The following is a 19,303-nucleotide window of genomic DNA, read 5'->3' as shown; positions in this document are numbered from 1 at the left end:
TAATAAAAAAAATCAATAAAAATAACTATTTACTTGTTTATGTTTTTTTTTTTTTTTTTTTTTTTAAGTTTTTTTTTTTTTTTTTTTACAATAATAAAGCAGCATTTTATTATATTTTGTTAGTATCAGGCTAAAACTAGCTTTTGGCACATTCGTGGCTTCGTTTAAAAATCCTAATTTATTATTCTGTTTTATTTTCATTAACCCATAATTTGAAATACAGTACTGACATTTTTTATTTACGCCAAGGACATAAATAAAATGCAATAAAAATAGGGAATGAATGGATGGATGGATGGATAAATAAATACATAAATAAATAAAGTACCAACACATTTATTTATTTATTTATTTGAGTTATTTTTACAGTAATAAAGTAGCATTTTATTATATTTTGTTATTATCAAGCTAAAACTAGCTTCATTTAAAAATCCTTAATTATTCATTATTCTGTTTTATTTTCATTAACCCATAATTTGAAATACAGTACTGACATTTTTTATTTACGCCAAGGACATAAATAAAATGCAATAAAAATAGGGAATGAATGGATGGATAAATAAATAAATAAATAAAGTACCAGCACTGATAATAAAAAATCAATAAAAATAACTTATTTTTATTTGTTACTTGTTTATGTTTTTTTTTTTTTTTTTTGTTATTTTTACAATAATAAAGCAGCATTTTATTATATTTTGTTAGTATCAAACTAACTTCGTTTAAAACCCTTCAGTCATTTATCCCTAGTGTCATGTTCGGAGCGTGTTTGCCCTGCAGTCTATGTAGGGCGCTCGGAATGTTTGTGGACACAGGCCGCGTGCCCGCGCAGTGGGTGGGGTTTCTGTGCGTAAGCCCCGCCCCACGCTCGACCGAACACAAACTTCTTTCACAGATCAGACCCGCTGGAGTCCGTCAGTCACGCAGCGTGTCGTTACGCAAGAGCCGCGCCGACGCGCAGCCCGCCGCGCTTCCACGCTCGCGTCTGTGCGTTTGAGTGCGAGAGGAGCGGGATCTGCTGTTTTGTGAGTGTGTGAGAGTGTTTGTAAGTGTGTGTGAGCTGCAGTCATGGCTGTGGACGGAACGGAGCAGCGCGCTCTGCAGTATGAGCAAACTTTGGTGAGTGACTCTTGTTGTTTCGTGTCTTTATCTCACAGGCTCTGATTGCGTTTATCGGTAATTGTCGGCTGTTCAGAGCTGTCAGTCCTGCTTGTGTGACTCTGGAGCCGTTGATAAGTGTGTATTGTTCTCTCACTGTTGTTTCAGTATCTCTCTGTTTTTCGTTCATGTCAAAGTTGAGGAACTATTATGATTCATAAATCATGATGACTTGAATCAGTCTCTATCGGTTGTTTTACTCACTGTCAGTCTTTCTCTATATATATCCTGTAAATGTGTGTGCATTCAAATGAACGTGAAATATATTAAAATAGATAATATTTCACACTTTTACTCACATTTCTTTTGAGTCAATGAATAATATAAAGTGCCAGCTTTTTATTTTATTTTATTGTATTTTAGTATTTGTACTTATTTATTTTACAATACAACATGTTTTATTGTCTCCAGAGTAGATTTTTTAAATTATATATTTGTATTTTAACATATTTTATATTTTTAACAGACTTTAAACGTTAATATAGGTGTGTGTGTGTGTGTGTGTGTGTGTGTGTATAATATAATATAATATAATGTAATGTATTTAAAACTTCTAGAAAAAACACAAAATGAAGTGTTTATTAATTTTTAAAATAATATAATATAATGTACCATAATATAAGGTGTTAACACTGATTATAAAAAAGAAAAAAATAGTTATTTAATATTTTACTTATATTTTATATAAGTAACATATTTTTTTATTATCTTTTTTTTTATTATTATTTTTTATTATTATTAAAAAAAAAAAAGGAGAGTTATTCCAAACTTGGGTAGATAGATATATGACATTGAGAGTTAATTTTATTAACCAAAATTAATATTTTAATATTTAATATTTAATAATTAATATTTAATATTTTACTTATATTTTATATAAGTAAAATATATATATATTTTTTTATTATCTTTTTTATTATTATTATTATTTTTTAATTTAAAAAAAAAAAAAAAAAAAAAAGGACAGTTATTCCAAACTTGGGTAAATAGATATATGACATTGAGAGTTAATTTTATTAACCACAATTAATGTGATTCTAGACATTTCTTTTGAATAAATGAATAATATTATATATATGAATTTATTTTATTTTACAATACAATTGTACAATTTATTGTCTCCAAAGTAGATTTTTTAAATGATATATTCTTGTTTTAATATATTTTAGATTTTAAGCTCACTTTGAGAGTATATATTATTATTTAAAAATATTATATTATTTAAAACTTTTAGAAAGCACAAAATAAAGTGTTTATTAAAATTATAATAATATAATATAATATAATATAATATAATAATGTGTCAAAACTGATTATAAGAAAATAAAAATAGTTATTTAATATTTTACTAGTTTTTCTTTTTTTATGACAAACTCTTTTATTGTCTTCAAAATATATTTCTAAAGCTAAAACTACCTTAGGTATATTTTAGTTAGCAGACTTTTAATATAGGTGCATTTTATTAAGTACGATTAGTTTTGTGAATCTAGAAATTTCTGTATTTTTTTTTTAACAATTTATTTAAGATTGTTGTAATATGCTATACATAATATTAATTCTACCAATATGATATATTTAAATAATATTAAGTCATCCTGTGGACTCCTTGGGAGTTTTCTGAGGGGCCCTAATGGCCCCGGACCCCTGATTGAGAACCAGTGTTTTCCTCTCTGTCTATCTGTGTGTGTGTGTGTGTGTGTGTTCCTCATGGGTTTGTGTGCAGTGATGTCTGAAGGTGAAGCTGTGTTTATACTGTACTTGAATGGGGCGTCTGACATTGGTTTACTGATGGTTTAACTGATAGTTTTGCTGTCATTCAGAGCTCAAGAGTTCGTTTACAGTGGGTAAATTATTGCTAGTTTATTTTGCTCAAAAACACCCGCAGCCCAAAACTCATCAGATCTCCACAGGAATTCATTTATTGTGTAATTAATTAGCAGAGGAACTCAGTGTGCATTTACATAACTTTGCCCCCAAACAACAGTTATCTTAAGAAGTGAGTGAAATCTGAGACCTTTGATCTGTAATGCAGTGTTTCTTTTTTTAAACCTACACGCACGCACACACATTTATATTATATTTATGTAATATTTACATGCATGCACATACATAAATACATGACTGTAAACAATTTATAAAACTTGTACGTAATTTTTTACATGCATGAAATATAAAATATTTTAGAAATATAACATATAAAAACATGCATTTAAAAATGTGTATATATATTTTTGATTAATTATTTCGTTTATATTTTACATATCCGGTATGCATATATACACACACACATTTATATTTATATATTTATATTAAATATATATCAGATTTACATGCACACACACATAAATATATGCATTAAAATATGCATGAAAGTAAAATGATAAAATGCATGAAATTAAAATGAAAAAAATATTTTTTTACATGCAGAAAATGTGTATATGTTTTTTATTAATTATGTAGTTTGTATTTTACCTATTCAGTATGCATTTATATACACACGCACATTTTTATTTATATATTTATATTAAATTCATATCCTATTTACATGCATACGCATATGTAAATAATATATATGCATGAAAGTACAATGATGAAAATTATAATTTCTACATGCATAAAATGTGTATATATATTTTTAATTAATTATTTAGTTTATATTTTACATATTAAATATGCATATATGCACACACTTTTATATTTATATATTTAGATTAAATTTATATCCTATTTACATGCACAGACACACAAATATATATGCATGAAAGTAAAATTATAAAAATGATATTTTTTACCTGCATAAAATGTGTATATATTTTCTAATTAATTATTTAGTGTATGCTTTACATATTCAATATGCATATATACACACACACATTTATATTTATATATTTATATTAAATGTATATCCTATTTGCATGCATACTCGTATGTAAATATATATGCATGAAAGTACAATGATAATTTTAATTTTTACATGCATAAAATGTGTATATATATTTTTAATTAATTATTTAGTTTATATTTTACATATTCAATATGCATATACACACTTTTATTTTTATATTTTTAGATTAAATTTATATCCTATTTACATGCGCGCACACACACACAAATATTTATGCATGAAAGTAAAATTATAAAAATGATATTTTTACATGCATAAAATGTGTATATATTTTTAATTAATTATTTAGTTTGTTTTACATATTCAATATGCATATATACACACACATTTATATTTATATATTTCTGTTAAATTTATATCCTATTTACATGCATACTCATATGTAAATATATATGCATGAAAGTACAATTATGAAAATTATAATTTCTACATGCATAAAATGTGTATATATATTTTTAATTAATTATTTAGTTTATATTTTACATATTAAATATGCATATATGCACACACTTTTATATTTATATATTTAGATTAAATTTATATCCTATTTACATGCACAGACACACAAATATATATGCATGAAAGTAAAATTATAAAAATGATATTTTTTACCTGCATAAAATGTGTATATATTTTCTAATTAATTATTTAGTGTATGCTTTACATATTCAATATGCATATATACACACACATTTATATTTATATATTTATATTAAATGTATATCCTATTTGCATGCATACTCGTATGTAAATATATATGCATGAAAGTACAATGATAATTTTAATTTTTACATGCATAAATGTGTATATATATATTTTTAATTAATTATTTAGTTTGTTTTACATATTCAGTATGCATATACACACTTTTATATTTATATATTTAGATTAAATTTATATCCTATTTACATGCGCGTACACACACACAAATATATATGCATGAAAGTAAAATTATAAAAATGATATTTTTACATGCATAAAATGTGTATATATTTTTAATTAATTATTTAGTTTGTTTTACATATTCAATATGCATATATACACACACATTTATATTTATATATTTCTGTTAAATTTATATCCTATTTACATGCATACTCATATGTAAATATATATGCATGAAAGTACAATGATAAAAATAATTTTACATGTATAAAATATGTATATATATTGTTGATTAATTACTTAGTTTATATTTTACATATTCAGTATGCATATATATACACATACACACACTTTTATATTTATATTAAATTTATATCATATTTACATGCACATGCACATATAAATATATATGCATGAAAGTGCAATGATAAAAATAGTAATTTTTACATGCATAAAATGTGTGTATATACATATTATTGATTAATTATTATATGCATGACATTTGTGTCTAAATGTATGTATATACAGCATATGTCTCTAAGTAAATAGCTCAGTCTCAAAGCAAACGTGTACCATTGGCCATAAATGACTTTATCTTTATTTCAGAAGAAAGATAAAGTTCCTGTATCAGTAATTATGCAATCAGGCGCTCTGCTGAACCAACACAAACACACACACACACACACACAGAGGCTTTTGTTGTTGAGCTCATGTGGTAGAAAGCGACTTGTCATTGGGAACCAACAGAGAACTGAAACACTCATCAGTTCCCAAATATGTCTGTGATTTATTTTATTAGAGTTCATGCTAAGTCGAAAAATCCTTCTCTGATTTTCCAAACCAACTTGAGACCATGAGACAGAAGTGCATTGTGGGCATTCAAAGGCAGTTGATGCCATTAAATGAGAACAGGAAGTTAAGTGTGACATCACTTCCTGTTTGCTTTGTCACAAACTCAAATAGAGCGAGCTGTGAGTTTTTCAGTCTGTTCTCGTGAGGCTGACATTGAAATGAAACAGCACTCATTTAGCTTCACACGTGAACTTCATAAATTCATTACTGTTCTGAGTCGGACGTCACTGAAACGCTCATAAAACTCGTCCGATCTACTGATGCTCTTATCATCGCAGCGTTTCGATCTCTAGGTGAACTCCTAGTATATTTGGATCGATAAATGCCGCGTGTATTTCTATTGTTTATAGGAGCCGATAAGATAACGCCGACATGTGCCATTAGGAGTTATTGATTAGTTTTCTTCTTGATCTTTTCATCTGAGGTGGATAAAGTTTACAGGGATGCTCTCTGTCAGTCTTGGTGTTCATCACAGTTGTTTGACTGACAGCTGTCAATCACACATACGTTATTAGAATATCACTTTTTTAAAAGAATATTCAAACTTATCATCATTTTATGAAAACTTGCACTTTTCTGCTATTTTCACTCAGAAATTGCTAGTAAATTTCACAAATGATTACTCAGAAAGTGCAAGGAGCATGTTGATAAGCATGAAATTTTAAATGAGAAAGACTGAAATACTATTTTCTTGAAAAATGTACTCTAATAATCTTTCTGTGTTTGTTTATTAGTGTGTTCTATAAAAGTTATTTTCAGGCTAACTTCTATCAAGTGTTTATATCATGATAATTGCTGAAACTTTTATTATGGTATATTGAATTATGTTACAAAAACAGGCTGAAAAGATAACGTTAAGTGTTGTGCTGTTAAGAAAAAGTTTAGTAACTACTTTCAAATAGCAAAACAATGCTAAAAACGAATAATATATATCGCGATTAATCACATTCAAAAGTTTTTGTTGACATAATATATGTGTGTGTGCTGTGTATATTTATTATGTATAGCTATATAAATACACACACATTCATGGATATATTTAAGAAAAATATGTTATGTTTAAATATTAAATACATTTATACATATTTATAATATCAATTATATGAATAAAAATATATACATGTAAACGCATGTAAATATTTTCAAAATATATATTTACATGTGTTTACATGTATATTTTTATTCATATAATGTTATAAATATATGTCAAATATATTTAATATTTAAATGTAAGAAAAATGGTATAAACATTATATTATATTATATTTAATACATGTAACACATGTAAATATTTTCAAAAAAAAAAAAAAAAATATATATATATATATATATATTCCTATAATTAATAGTATATAATATATTTATAAATATACTTAATGTTAATTAAATATAAACATAACATATTTTTTCTTAAATATATCCACGCATGTGTGTGTATTTATATAGCTGTACATAATAAATATACACAGTAAATACGCAAATATTATGTAAACAAACTTTTATTTTGGATGCGATTACTCACGATTAATCGTTTGACAGCACGAACAACTATACACAAAAGCTATTAAAGAGTAAACAAATATTTCGAACGGATTTCAAAAAGTAAAAGAAGTGTAAAAGAACAACTATATAGAACATCAGAACATTTTCAACCAATATCTGGGCTCAATTTATAAAAACTTGCAGTTTTTACACCAAATTTGTCCTACAACCTAGGAAAAAAAAAAAAAAAAAAAAAAACGTTATTTAAATGTTTTCAAAAATCTCTTCAGATTTTTGTATTTGCTATTGTGTGTAATTGTGTGTAATGCATACCAAATATTAAATATATGCATACTTATTATGTATGTAAATACTTATTTTGTATGTAAATATAATATTCCAGAAAATAATATTTACATTTTGTTTGGAAAAAAGTCAGACTTTTTCTTTGGAGTGCAACCTTGTAATTTAATATACCATGATAAAAGTGTCAGCAATTATAATGATATGAACTTCTGAAACGTCCACATACTGTCAGATGACGTGTATATGTTAAAGTAAAATGAAAAGAAACGCACCAGTAAATTTAGGGTTGGTGGTCTGGTCTGCAAACACAAAGGTCGCAGGTTCAGTTTTGTGTAGGTTGAAGAGTTACAGAGATGCTTGATGAGATTTTAACCTCTGGTTACCCTAGTAAATCTGCACTTCCTGTGTGGATTAAAGAGTATCCGATAAACAACAGCGGTCCCACACTGCAAAAAGTCTTTTTTTTTTCTTCAAGTTTCTTCTTAAAACAACAACAACACCACATTTCTTTTTTTTTCTTTCTTTTTTTTTTTTTTTTTTTTTGCAGTAAAAATTGCAGTAAAAATTCTTATAGTGTTAAAAAGACTGTGTTGCGTCGTATTTGTGGAAAAGTTCAGAAAAACAACATTTATTTGAAATACACTGTAAAATGATATGATTCGTAAGACATGGCTAATGTTTTTGCGTTACTTTAACAAATCAAAATCAAAGCAATTTCAACTTTTTTATAAAGTAAATGAAATTTAACTTGATTTAAGTCAGTTTAGTGTAATTTAAGTTGAAATGACTTGTACATCTAAGATTATACTTAAACTTAAGTTCAACTGCTGCCTTAAATTAGGTTGAATTTTGTTACATTGTTAAAGTCTTTGTAACTTTTGATCAATTTCATGCGTCCTTGATTAATCAAAGTATTAATTTATTTATTCTTGTTATACTTTCTAATTAGTTTTGTTTATAAATGTGCTTAAATGTGTTGAAAATAATGTTGCAATGCAAAAATCTTAATGGAAGCAATGCAAAATAATTTATTTTCTTACAAAGCAATTTCAACTTTTTTCAACTTAATGTAAGTCAGTTTAATGTAATTTAAGTTGAATTGACTTGCACGTCTAAGTTGATTATACTTAAAAACTTTAGTTCAGTTGCTGCCTTAAATTAAGTTGAAATAACATTTGGTAACATTTGATCAGTTTAATGCATCCTTGCTGAATAAAAGTATTACTTTCTTTGCTTGTATTAAAATTTTGTTTTCAGTACAAATATCTAAACAATAAATATATTAAATTCATTTCATTACTATAATAATTTTAAAATGATTACTCTTATAATGTACAAATTCTTTGCTTTATTTAAATAATAAATAATATTCTACAGTGAGTTTTGTTTATAAATGTGCTTAATTGTGTTGAAAATAATATTGCAATGCAGATATCCTGATGGAAGCAATGCAAAATAATTTATTTTCTTACAAAGCAATTTGATTTAAGTTAAGTTTAATGTAATTTAAGTTGAAATGACTTGCACATCTAAGCTGATTATGCTTAAAAACTTAAGTTCAGTTGCTGCCTTAAATTAAGTTGAAATTGTTACATTCTAAAAGTCTTTGTAATCAGTTTAATGCATCCTGAATAAAAGTATTAATTTCTTTACACTCACAATAAAGCCTTTTTAGTGCAAATATCTAAACATGCTTAAATCACAATGCGTAAGATATCATAAGTTTCTTGTCTTGTTTTCTTAAAAGTTAATTGAGTTTCAAAAAATAAAGGGTAAGAAATTTTAAACTCACTTAATTATTTTTTAATCAAGAAAACAAAACCTTATTTGTTAAATAATTCAGCTTCAAGTAAATTTATCTTACAATATTTGTACTGAAAAACAAGACAAAAATATTGTGTAAAAAAAAGTTTCTTGAGCAGCAAATCAGCATATTTGAATGATTTCTGAAGGATCATGTGACACTGAAGACTGGAGTAATGATGCTGAAAATTCAGCTGTGCATCACCGAAATAAATTACATTTTAACAGATATGTACATAGAAAAAAGCTATTTTAACTTGCAAAAATATTTCACAATTTTACAGTATTTTTTATCAAATGAATGCATATATATATATATATTGCTCTGCAGTAAATTGGTGTTTCCCATATCAGTTTTAAAAAGTATATGATTTATGTATTATGCAGTATTACTTTTCTACACAAGTAAGTGTTGATGTAACATATTTTTGATCGCATACAAAGCAGCCCGTGAATAAAGGAGAACAAACACACGCAGGCGTTCGGCGTCAGGAATGATAAATCTCCATCAGTAATGTGGTGAGCGAGTTCAGTCCCACTGCTGAGCGTTTAAAGGAATTAAATGACAAGTCTGAAATGAAAGTAAGGAAAACAAACCACACTGAATGAAAGAGTACGACTGTGCACCCCAGTAAACACAGACATGTAGAAATAGCCAGTGTGTGTGTGTGTGTCAGAACCGGAATAAATGTGAGGTCGCAGAGATCAAAACAATACAATATGACAGATTTCCTCGTATTATGTGACCACACCAACAACAGATAAACCACCCGCAGCTCATTATGAATGAATTTAACTCGCCTGTGAGCATTAAGTCTGGTCCACATTGCAGTATAGACATAATCAGACTGACTTGTAAAGCGACCAACCAGGTTGTTTTGTCTGGCTTGACGTTTAGGGGCGGGTAAATCAGAATGTAGACGTAACTTATCAGAAAATGCAGTTGTGCTGGCAGACGGCTGTTTATTTTTTTAAGTGATTTAATCAAAGCTTTTAATGTCCAATGACTAGTTCTTCCTTGAAAGTGTAATTTTATCAGTGTGGGACTTGTAAACCTTGTTTCCTGCTGCACAGATAAGGGTGAAATCTCATAAAAACCACTACATAAACCACAACCACAGTCATAAAGATACACAAAAGTTTCGGGTCAAAGTGATTTTTTTTTTTTTTTTAAATGTTTTTGAAAAAAAGTCTTATCTGTTTGATTAGTGTGATCAAAAATTGTGAAATATTTTTGCAATTTAAAACAGCTGTTTTCTATGTGAATATGTGTTAAATTGTAATTTATTTCTGTGATCAAAGCTGAATTTTCAGCATCATTACGCCAGTCTTCAGTGTCACATGATCCAAAAAAAAGTTATGTCTTATTTATTTATTTATTATTATTTTTTAAAGTTTCTTAAAATTAAGCCTATTAATTCTCATTACTATAATTCAGTACTTCTAAAAAAAAAAACATATATATGTGATTTTATTTTTGATTTTATATGCTTTTTATATATAATACTGCTTTAAATTGTTGTTGTTGGTTTTTGTAAAAAAAAAAGTTTTCTGTTTAATTTAATTGTATTTTTGTTTTTGCTTTTCTGAGCAAAAAATAAATATCATACATTTTTCCCTAATTTACAGAAGAAACCCACTAAAATGTCATTCAGATTAACAATCTTGTCAGGTATATTTACAACAAAAATTTATAACATATTAAAAGAATAATTACTTTCACCCCAAATACTAATTAGTTGTAATTCTACATTCTTAAAATTTGCCACTGTCCTAGGTTTTGCCCATTTGTTAAGTCTTTTTTACTAATTTATAAAACAATAACATTTTGTTACCTTATTCTTTCATATATTTTAATACGTACAAATCAGAATAAGCATGTTGTTTGAACTTTTACATAAATATTGTGTTACACTGAGTGACAATGTAACATTATTTACTTTTTTATGGATATAAAATCACTTTTGTTAATATAATATAAAATAAAATAAAATAAAATATAATAAAAAATTAAAACTGTTCATAAAAAATATTAATAAATTTGTTATATTACTATAATATTTATTATTATTATTATTATTATTTAAAATTATTAAAACAAATGATGTACTTTTTTTTAATAATATGTAATATTGTGAGTTTTGTTTATAAATGTGCTTAATTGTGCTGAAAGTCATCTTAATCTTAATGGAAGCAATGCAAAATAATTTATTTTCTTATTTGTTTCCTTTGACGTTGTGCTGAGATTCACCTGTAAACCCTTCCATCCATATTTTGATATCTTTTTTTGCATGTAATATGCACGCTGCTTTTCCTTGTAATTAGATATTGTTTGTCTCAATCCGTATTCACGTTTACTGACTCAGACAATATTTAATTTTTAAACAAGCTGCTGTCGGAATGTATTTGTGATATCCCATATGTACACACACACATTCCCACGTAATCTGTGGTGTAATGAAACACACACACACACACACACACACACACACACACACACACACACACACACACAGAAAGTCTTTGTTTATAGTTCTGTGAACACCTGCAAACAGCCTCAGGCAGTAATTTCTCTCTTTTTGTGGTTCTTTCTCAATTTCCTGCAGTACTAGAGTTGAGAACACCCTCTACTCTGTGTGTGTGTGTGTGTGTGTGTGTGAGTCGGGTAAAAACAGTTTTCCTCTGGACCGCGTCCAGCGCCGCTCCATCAATCTTTAGATGTTTCTTTTGGGCCGGTGGGCTGATGTGATCGTGGTCGCCATGGATACGCATCATTTTCTTAAGAGTCCTTTTGTAGAGTGAGAAATACTGTACAAATCCAGCTGTCTCTCTCTCTCTCTCTCTCTCTGGTGTCTGGGAGTGATAGATTCACTCTTCTTTTTTATTCATTCATTCATTCGCTCGTCTCTCATGGGAATCGTGATGAATAGAGCGAGACAGATCACACACACACACACACTCTGTTCACTCAGGTGTGTGTGTCTGAGTGTGAGATTTAATGAGGGTGTTGTTCACTGAAGTGAATGTGTGTTTGTGTGTGGTGTGTTGTTTAGGACTGAATGATAGTAAAAGCTGCAATACTATAGTAAAAGCAGTGAAAGTCCCACGGGTTAATAAAGATAAAAACTAGATAAAAAAGTTTGTCAAGACAAACTTTGACGTTTGCCTGGAGAAAGCTTGACCAGAAAGTTTAAAAAAGTCTGAAATAGACTGAAGTTTTAAGTAGTTTTAAAGCTTAAATCGTAATGTTTTGAAGGCAATACAGTTTGTCATGATTAGCATGTTGTTAGCATGTTTCTAGTGTGATTAGCAAGTTACTACTGTGCTTCTAGCATGATTAGCATGTTGTTAGCATGATTAGCATGGTGTTGACGTGTTTCTAGCATGATTAGCCAGTTACTAGCATGTTGTTATCATGATTAGCATGGTGTTGGCGTGTTTCTAGCATGATTAGCCAGTTACTAGCAAGTTATTAGCATGTTAGCATGTTTCTAACATGATTAGCAAGTTACTAGCACATTTCTAGCATGTTGTTAGCCTGTTTCTAACATGATTAGCATGTTGTTAGCATTTTTTTTAACATGACTAACAAGTTGCTATTGTGCTTCTAGCATGATTAGCATGTTGTTAGCATGATTAGCATGGTGTTAGCGTGTTTCTAGCATGATTAGCCAGTTACTATCATGTTTCTAGCATGATTAGCATGGTGTTAGCGTGTTTCTAGCATGATTAGCCAGTTACTATCATGTTTCTAGCATGATTAGCATGTTGTTAGCATTGATTAGCATGGTGTTGGCGTGTTTCTAGCATGATTAGCCAGTTACTAGCAAGTTATTAGCATGTTAGCATGTTTCTAACATGATTAGCAAGTTACTAGCACATTTCTAGCATGTTGTTATAATGTTTCTAGTATGATTAGCAAGTTGTTAGCATGTTTCTAACATGATTAGCATGTTGTTAACATTTTTTTAACATGACCTGTTTCTAACATGATTAGCATGTTGTTAGCATTTTTAATGGTGTTATGACTAACAAGTTTCTACCATGATTGTGTTGTTAGCTTGATTAGCATGATTAGCATGTTGTTACTATCATGATTAGCATGGTGTTAGCGTGTTTGGTGTTAGCGTGTTTCTAGCATGATTAGCCAGTTACTATCATGTTTCTAGCATGATTATCATGTTGTTAGCATGATTAGCATGGTGTTAGCGTGTTTCTAGCATGATTAGCCAGTTACTATCATGTTTCTAGCATGATTAGCATGTTGTTAGCATGTTTCAAATATGATTAGCAAGTTACTAGAATGTTTGTAGCTGCTAGGGTTGGCGATAGATAAAAATATTAGATGAGTTTGAATGTGTTTGAATGGATTATAAATACAGCACATAGAAGGGAAGTTTGACCGATTCTCAAAGGATTCTGGGAGTTTTGTCAGTTGGAGGTTGAATAGTTTTGCTCATTTGAACATTCCGTCGATGTAAGTCTGTCACATTTTTATGAAAAAAAAAAAAAAAAAAAAAAATCCCATGGAGGTAAACCTGTATGCAAACATACAACTTAAGGTAGTAAAACACTGGAGAGAAACACGGAATTGCATATGTTCACTACAATTTTTTTTTTAGAGAAGTATTATTTTCCTATTTTTACCCAAAATAGAGTGGTGTGAGCAGTAGCGTACTCATGTAATATATGTTTCATTCATACCAGACACCAGGAGGCGCTCTCATGCAGGAACTCCAAATACGCCTCACAGATGTGATGGAACATTCCAGAACATCCCTAATATGCACAAAGGCATTCAGCTATCGCTTCAGCTCATTAAAACAAACACAGAAATCCTGTAACTGAGCGGACGTGAAGCCAATAAACACACAGCGTTGGCAGTATAAGAATAAAGTCTTTATGTAACGTAATGGTAATGACAGAGCTTTTATTACAGTAAGAAGTATTATAAAATAACGATCCTATGATAAGAAGCCACATCAGATTGCAAAAGGAAGTCATTTCAAACAGTTTACTGAATTTATGAAGCGAGTCTGAAGTGAGATTATGTTATTAAATGAATATTTTGTTGCGGTGTCACATTGCGATAATTAAATGTGACCCTCGACCACAAAACTAGTCATACGGGTATTTTTTTTTTTATTTGAATAAATAGTCTTTCCACTGACGTGTGGTTTGTTATGGTAGGACAATATTTGGTCGAGATACACCTATTTGAAAATCTAGAATCTGAGGGTGCAAAAAATCTAAATATTGAGAAAATCACCTTTGAAGTTGTCGAATGAAGTGCTTCGTAATGCATATTACTAATCAAAAATTAAGTTTTGATATATTTACAGTAGGAAATTTACAAATTACCTTTACTTGATATGCTAATGCTTTTTGGCATAAAAATCAATTATTTTGACTTAGTGTTGCACGATATATCGGTACTTAAAAAGTATTGCGATACCCTGGTTTTAAAAACGGTACGATTCCACGTTTTACTAGTAGCGGTACTTTAAGAATGTATTTTAATAAGAGCCGCATTTCTGCGTGTCTGTGTGAGTGAATGACGCAGACGCGCAGTTTTGTTTACTACACACATACGTTTGACGCTCGCAGTGTTTTCAGCCTCTGCTGCCTCAATATGCGAGTACATGAACACATGAACGTAATTTCATATTATCATAACTTCATGAGCATTTTACCGTTTCTTTTGCGGAAAACTATGGTCATATAATGAAAACCCTCAAGGCGTTTACAGCAACCCGTCAAAATAAAAGTTCGGTTTAACTTGACAGTCAGAAATATATTAATATATTACTTAATGTAAAGATAGTACTACTACTACTAATAAAAATATTATTAAAACAATGTTTAAGTAATATTTATTATTTTTTTATTAAGCTTGGAGTCAGTATAATATTTTATTTTATTTTATTTTTTTTTTTTTTTTGAGGAAAGAAATTATGGATACTTTTATTTTTATTTATTTATTTATTTTTATTATTTTTATTTTTTGAGGAAAGAAATTATTGATACTTTTTATTTATTTAATTATTTATAGATACTTTTATTATAAATTATTATTACTTTTATTTAGCAAGGATGCTTTAAATTGTTCAAGACATTTATAATGTTGCACAAGGTTTCTATTTTAGATAAATGCTGTTCTTCTGAACTTTCTATTCATCAGAGAAACCTGAAATAATTCTATGCAGCTGTTTTCAACGTAATAATAATAATAATAAATGTTTTTGAGCAGCAGATCAGAATATTAGAATGATTTCTGAAGGATCATGTGACTGGAGTAATGATGCTAAAAATTCAGCTTTGAAATCACAGGAATAAATTACATTTTAAAATATATTCAAATAGAAAACAGATATTTGAAATAGTAAAATATTTCAAAATTTTACAAAAACAATGTTTAAGTAATTTTATTATTTTTTTATTAAGCTTGGAGTCAGTATAATATTTTATTTTATTTTATTTATTTTTTGAGGAAAGAAATTATGGATACTTTTATTTTTATTTATTTATTTATTTTTATTATTTTTATTTTTATTTTTTGAGGAAAGAAATTATTGATACTTTTTATTTATTTAATTATTTATAGATACTTTTATTATAAATTATTATTACTTTTTAGCAAGGATGCTTTAAATTGTTCAAGACATTTATAATGTTGCACAAGGTTTCTATTTTAGAAAAATGCTGTTCTTCTGAACTTTCTATTCATCAGAGAAACCTGAAATAATTCTACGCAGCTGTTTTCAACATTATAATAATAATAATAATAATAATAATAATAATAATAATAAATGTTTTTGAGCAGCAGATCAGAATATTAGAATGATTTCTGAAGGATCATGTGACTGGAGTAATGATGCTAAAAATTCAGCTTTGAAATCACAGGAATAAATTACATTTTAAAATATATTCAAATAGAAAACAGATATTTGAAATAGTAAAAATATTTCAAAATTTTACAAAAACAATGTTTAAGTAATATTTACCATAAAATTGTTAATACACAACACAGTGTTTCTGAAAAAAAAAAAATAATTATCCTATAATAAATAAATTCTTTATCAAATCTAATTATCCTTTATAAAGTCATTAGACATACTTTTGATTATTAAAATGTAATGAAACGGTTAAAATAGAATCTAGAAAATTAGTGGAAAACAGAGATTCAAAACTGAATTTGAGAAAAATAATAAAATGTATTTCATAGGGCCTTAAAAACATTTCTGTTAAACTTTTAATAAATTGCTGTTAAATAAAGTTTCATGATTTAAATTAATTAGACATGCTTTTTGATAAACACTTTTTTATGTAACCATTAAAATAGAGTCTAGAAAACTTAAAATGGAATTTGGGAAAAAATAAAATGGATTTCATAGATTTTAAGGCCCTCTTTATTTCATTTGTGTCTTTGTTTTATTGTTGTCCTTTAGTTTGTTACTTGCATCTGGGTTCTTATTATTAATAACAAAGACAAAATAAAAAAAGACTATGTCGTGATATAAAATGATGTTGTGAAATAAAATTATTATATCATGAAATGAGATCCTTTAAGCTGACTTACCAATATAGCAAAGATCTCTACACACCTGTAGCATCAGCAGTTGTTCACCATAATCTTGTGTAGTGGCTCTGGCATGTGATTAATATTATTATTATTTTTTTTTTAATTTACATTTAATTAGTTGATTGTTAGTTTGTGTTAACTAATGTAGATGACTACATTTAACTACCGAGACCTTATTGTAAAGTGTTTTGTAAATTGTATTCTTAATATTTTAACTACATTGTAACTCTTTTTAACTTTTATTACATGAATACAGTGAGTCAGGTGCTGTGTGTTCAAAAAACGCACACTCAATCTCAAGTTTTTTTTATTGGACGTTCAGGAGGATGTGTGAGACTAAAGTTAAGGTTTTGTGTGGATGTACACAGCAGTTTGTTTGGAGGAAAGGTATCGTTTTATTTATTGTAAATGTGTCTATTGCTGCGTGTCGAGTCGTCAAATGTAACCAAAGATTTTCCACAACAGAAACAGAGTCTTTGTTTGGTGGAAACACATGTTTGCATCCCAACATCAAACTCCGATCTTTTCATCTCTCATCAGTTCACTGCGTTTGAAGAGTTCATCAAGGCTTTAAATCTTTGTTAATTGATTGTAATGTGTCAGTGTCTTATTAGAATATGTTTTATTAACTATTATGCGATTTGTTTACACTACCAGTCAAAGTTTTGCTCACCAAGCCTGCATTTATTTGATTCAAAGCACAGCAAAAACTGTAAAATTTTGAAATATTTTTACTATTTAAAATAACTGTTTTCTATTTGAATATATTTTAAAATGTAGTTTATTTCTGTGATGCACAGCTGAATTTTCAGCATTATTACTCCAGTCTTCGGTGTCACATGATTTTTCAGAAATCATTCTAATATACCGATTTGCTGCTCAAAAAAACATTTATTATTTTTTTTAATGCTGAAAACAGCAGAGTAGATTTTTTTTTTTTCAGGATTCTCTGAATAGAAAGATCCAAAGATCAGCATTTATCTGAAATAAAAAGCCTTTGTAACATTAAACACTATACCATTCAAAAGCTTGGAGTCGGTATTTTATTTTATTTTATTTTATTTATTTTTTGAGGAAAGAAATTATGGATACTTTTATTTTTAATTATTTATTTATTTATTTATTTATTTATTTATTTTTAATTTTTTTTTTTTTTTTTGAGGAAAGAAATTATTGATACTTTTCATTTAATTATTTATAGATACTTTTATTATAAATTATTATTACTTTTATTTAGCAAGGATGCTTTAAATTGTTCAAGACATTTATAATGTTGCACAAGATTTCTATTTCATATAAATGCTGTTCTTCTGAACTTTCTATTCATCAGAGAAACCTGAAATAATTCTCCTCAGCTGTTTTCAACATAATAATAATAATAATAATAATAATAATAATAAATGTTTTTGAGCAGCAGATCAGAATATTAGAAGGATTTCTAAAGGATCATATGACTGGAGTAATGATGCTAAAAATTCAGCTTTGAAATCACAGGAATAAATTATATTTTAAAATATATTAAAATAGAAAACAGTTATTTTAAATAGTAAAAATATTTCAAAATTTTTAAGTTTTTGCTGTACTTTGGATGAAATAAATGCAGGCTTGGTGAGCAGAAGAGACTTCTTTAAAGAACATTAAATAAACATTAAAAATATATAAAAGACAGTTAACATTTTAAATAATTTAATCATTTAGAAAATAATTCATATAACAAGGGAAATTAGTTTTTAACTCGTATATAAATTTTGCAACAAAAAACACGTGTCATGCATGTTTATTGAAATTACTATTTTATTATTTTAATATGCATATTTTATTTTCTCTGCTTATTTACACAATACAATGTTACAAAAACAGCAAAGTAGTGCAGTACACCGTAGCAATGTTTTTAAAACTGTCACACTACTGAAAAATGTAGTTCAGTTACTTTTAGTTAGTTACTCCCTTATTAGCTGTTACAAAAGGTGAGCTTTTGTGGTGTAACACACCTCTGCGTGTTCATACACACACTCTCACTTGTGTACATGCAAACACACACCGACACACTGCGTCACCGCACAACCTGAGTTCTGAGAAGGGAGGCGTGGGTTCAGTAAAGTCTTCATTTCACAGCTTGATAACCTCGGGAAAACTCTGTCTGCATTCCTCCACAATCCATTGTGAAACACACACACACACACACACACACACACAGCTAATACTCACAGCGTCTTTAGAAAGAACAGATTTTATCAGTGTTATGGATTTGCATGGATCAGAGTTTCGTGTGCAGGCGCTGTGCTAACATTTAAAAACTAGTACTTAACTAGTTGTTGTGGTGACATGAATTA

The 19,303-nt window shown here is 28.0% G+C and overlaps 1 protein-coding gene across 1 annotated transcript in view; it reads left to right on the top strand.

Annotated features, from left to right (window-relative positions):
- Nucleotides 1-898: 898 nt before the first annotated feature.
- clcn2b (chloride channel, voltage-sensitive 2b) overlaps nucleotides 899-19,303 on the top strand; it is a 76,547-nt gene continuing 58,142 nt past the window's right edge. Inside the window, exon 1 of the mRNA XM_051129723.1 lies at nucleotides 899-1,116. Within this exon, the coding sequence (XP_050985680.1) occupies nucleotides 1,066-1,116 (51 nt within the window). The 5' untranslated portion in view covers nucleotides 899-1,065. The remainder of the gene's footprint in view (nucleotides 1,117-19,303) is intronic.

Source organism: Labeo rohita, chromosome 15 (genome assembly GCF_022985175.1).
Source record: "Labeo rohita strain BAU-BD-2019 chromosome 15, IGBB_LRoh.1.0, whole genome shotgun sequence".
NCBI lineage: Eukaryota > Metazoa > Chordata > Actinopteri > Cypriniformes > Cyprinidae > Labeo > Labeo rohita.
The sequence above is the reverse complement of the archived record's forward strand: the minus strand, read 5'-3'. Positions and strand labels throughout refer to the sequence as shown.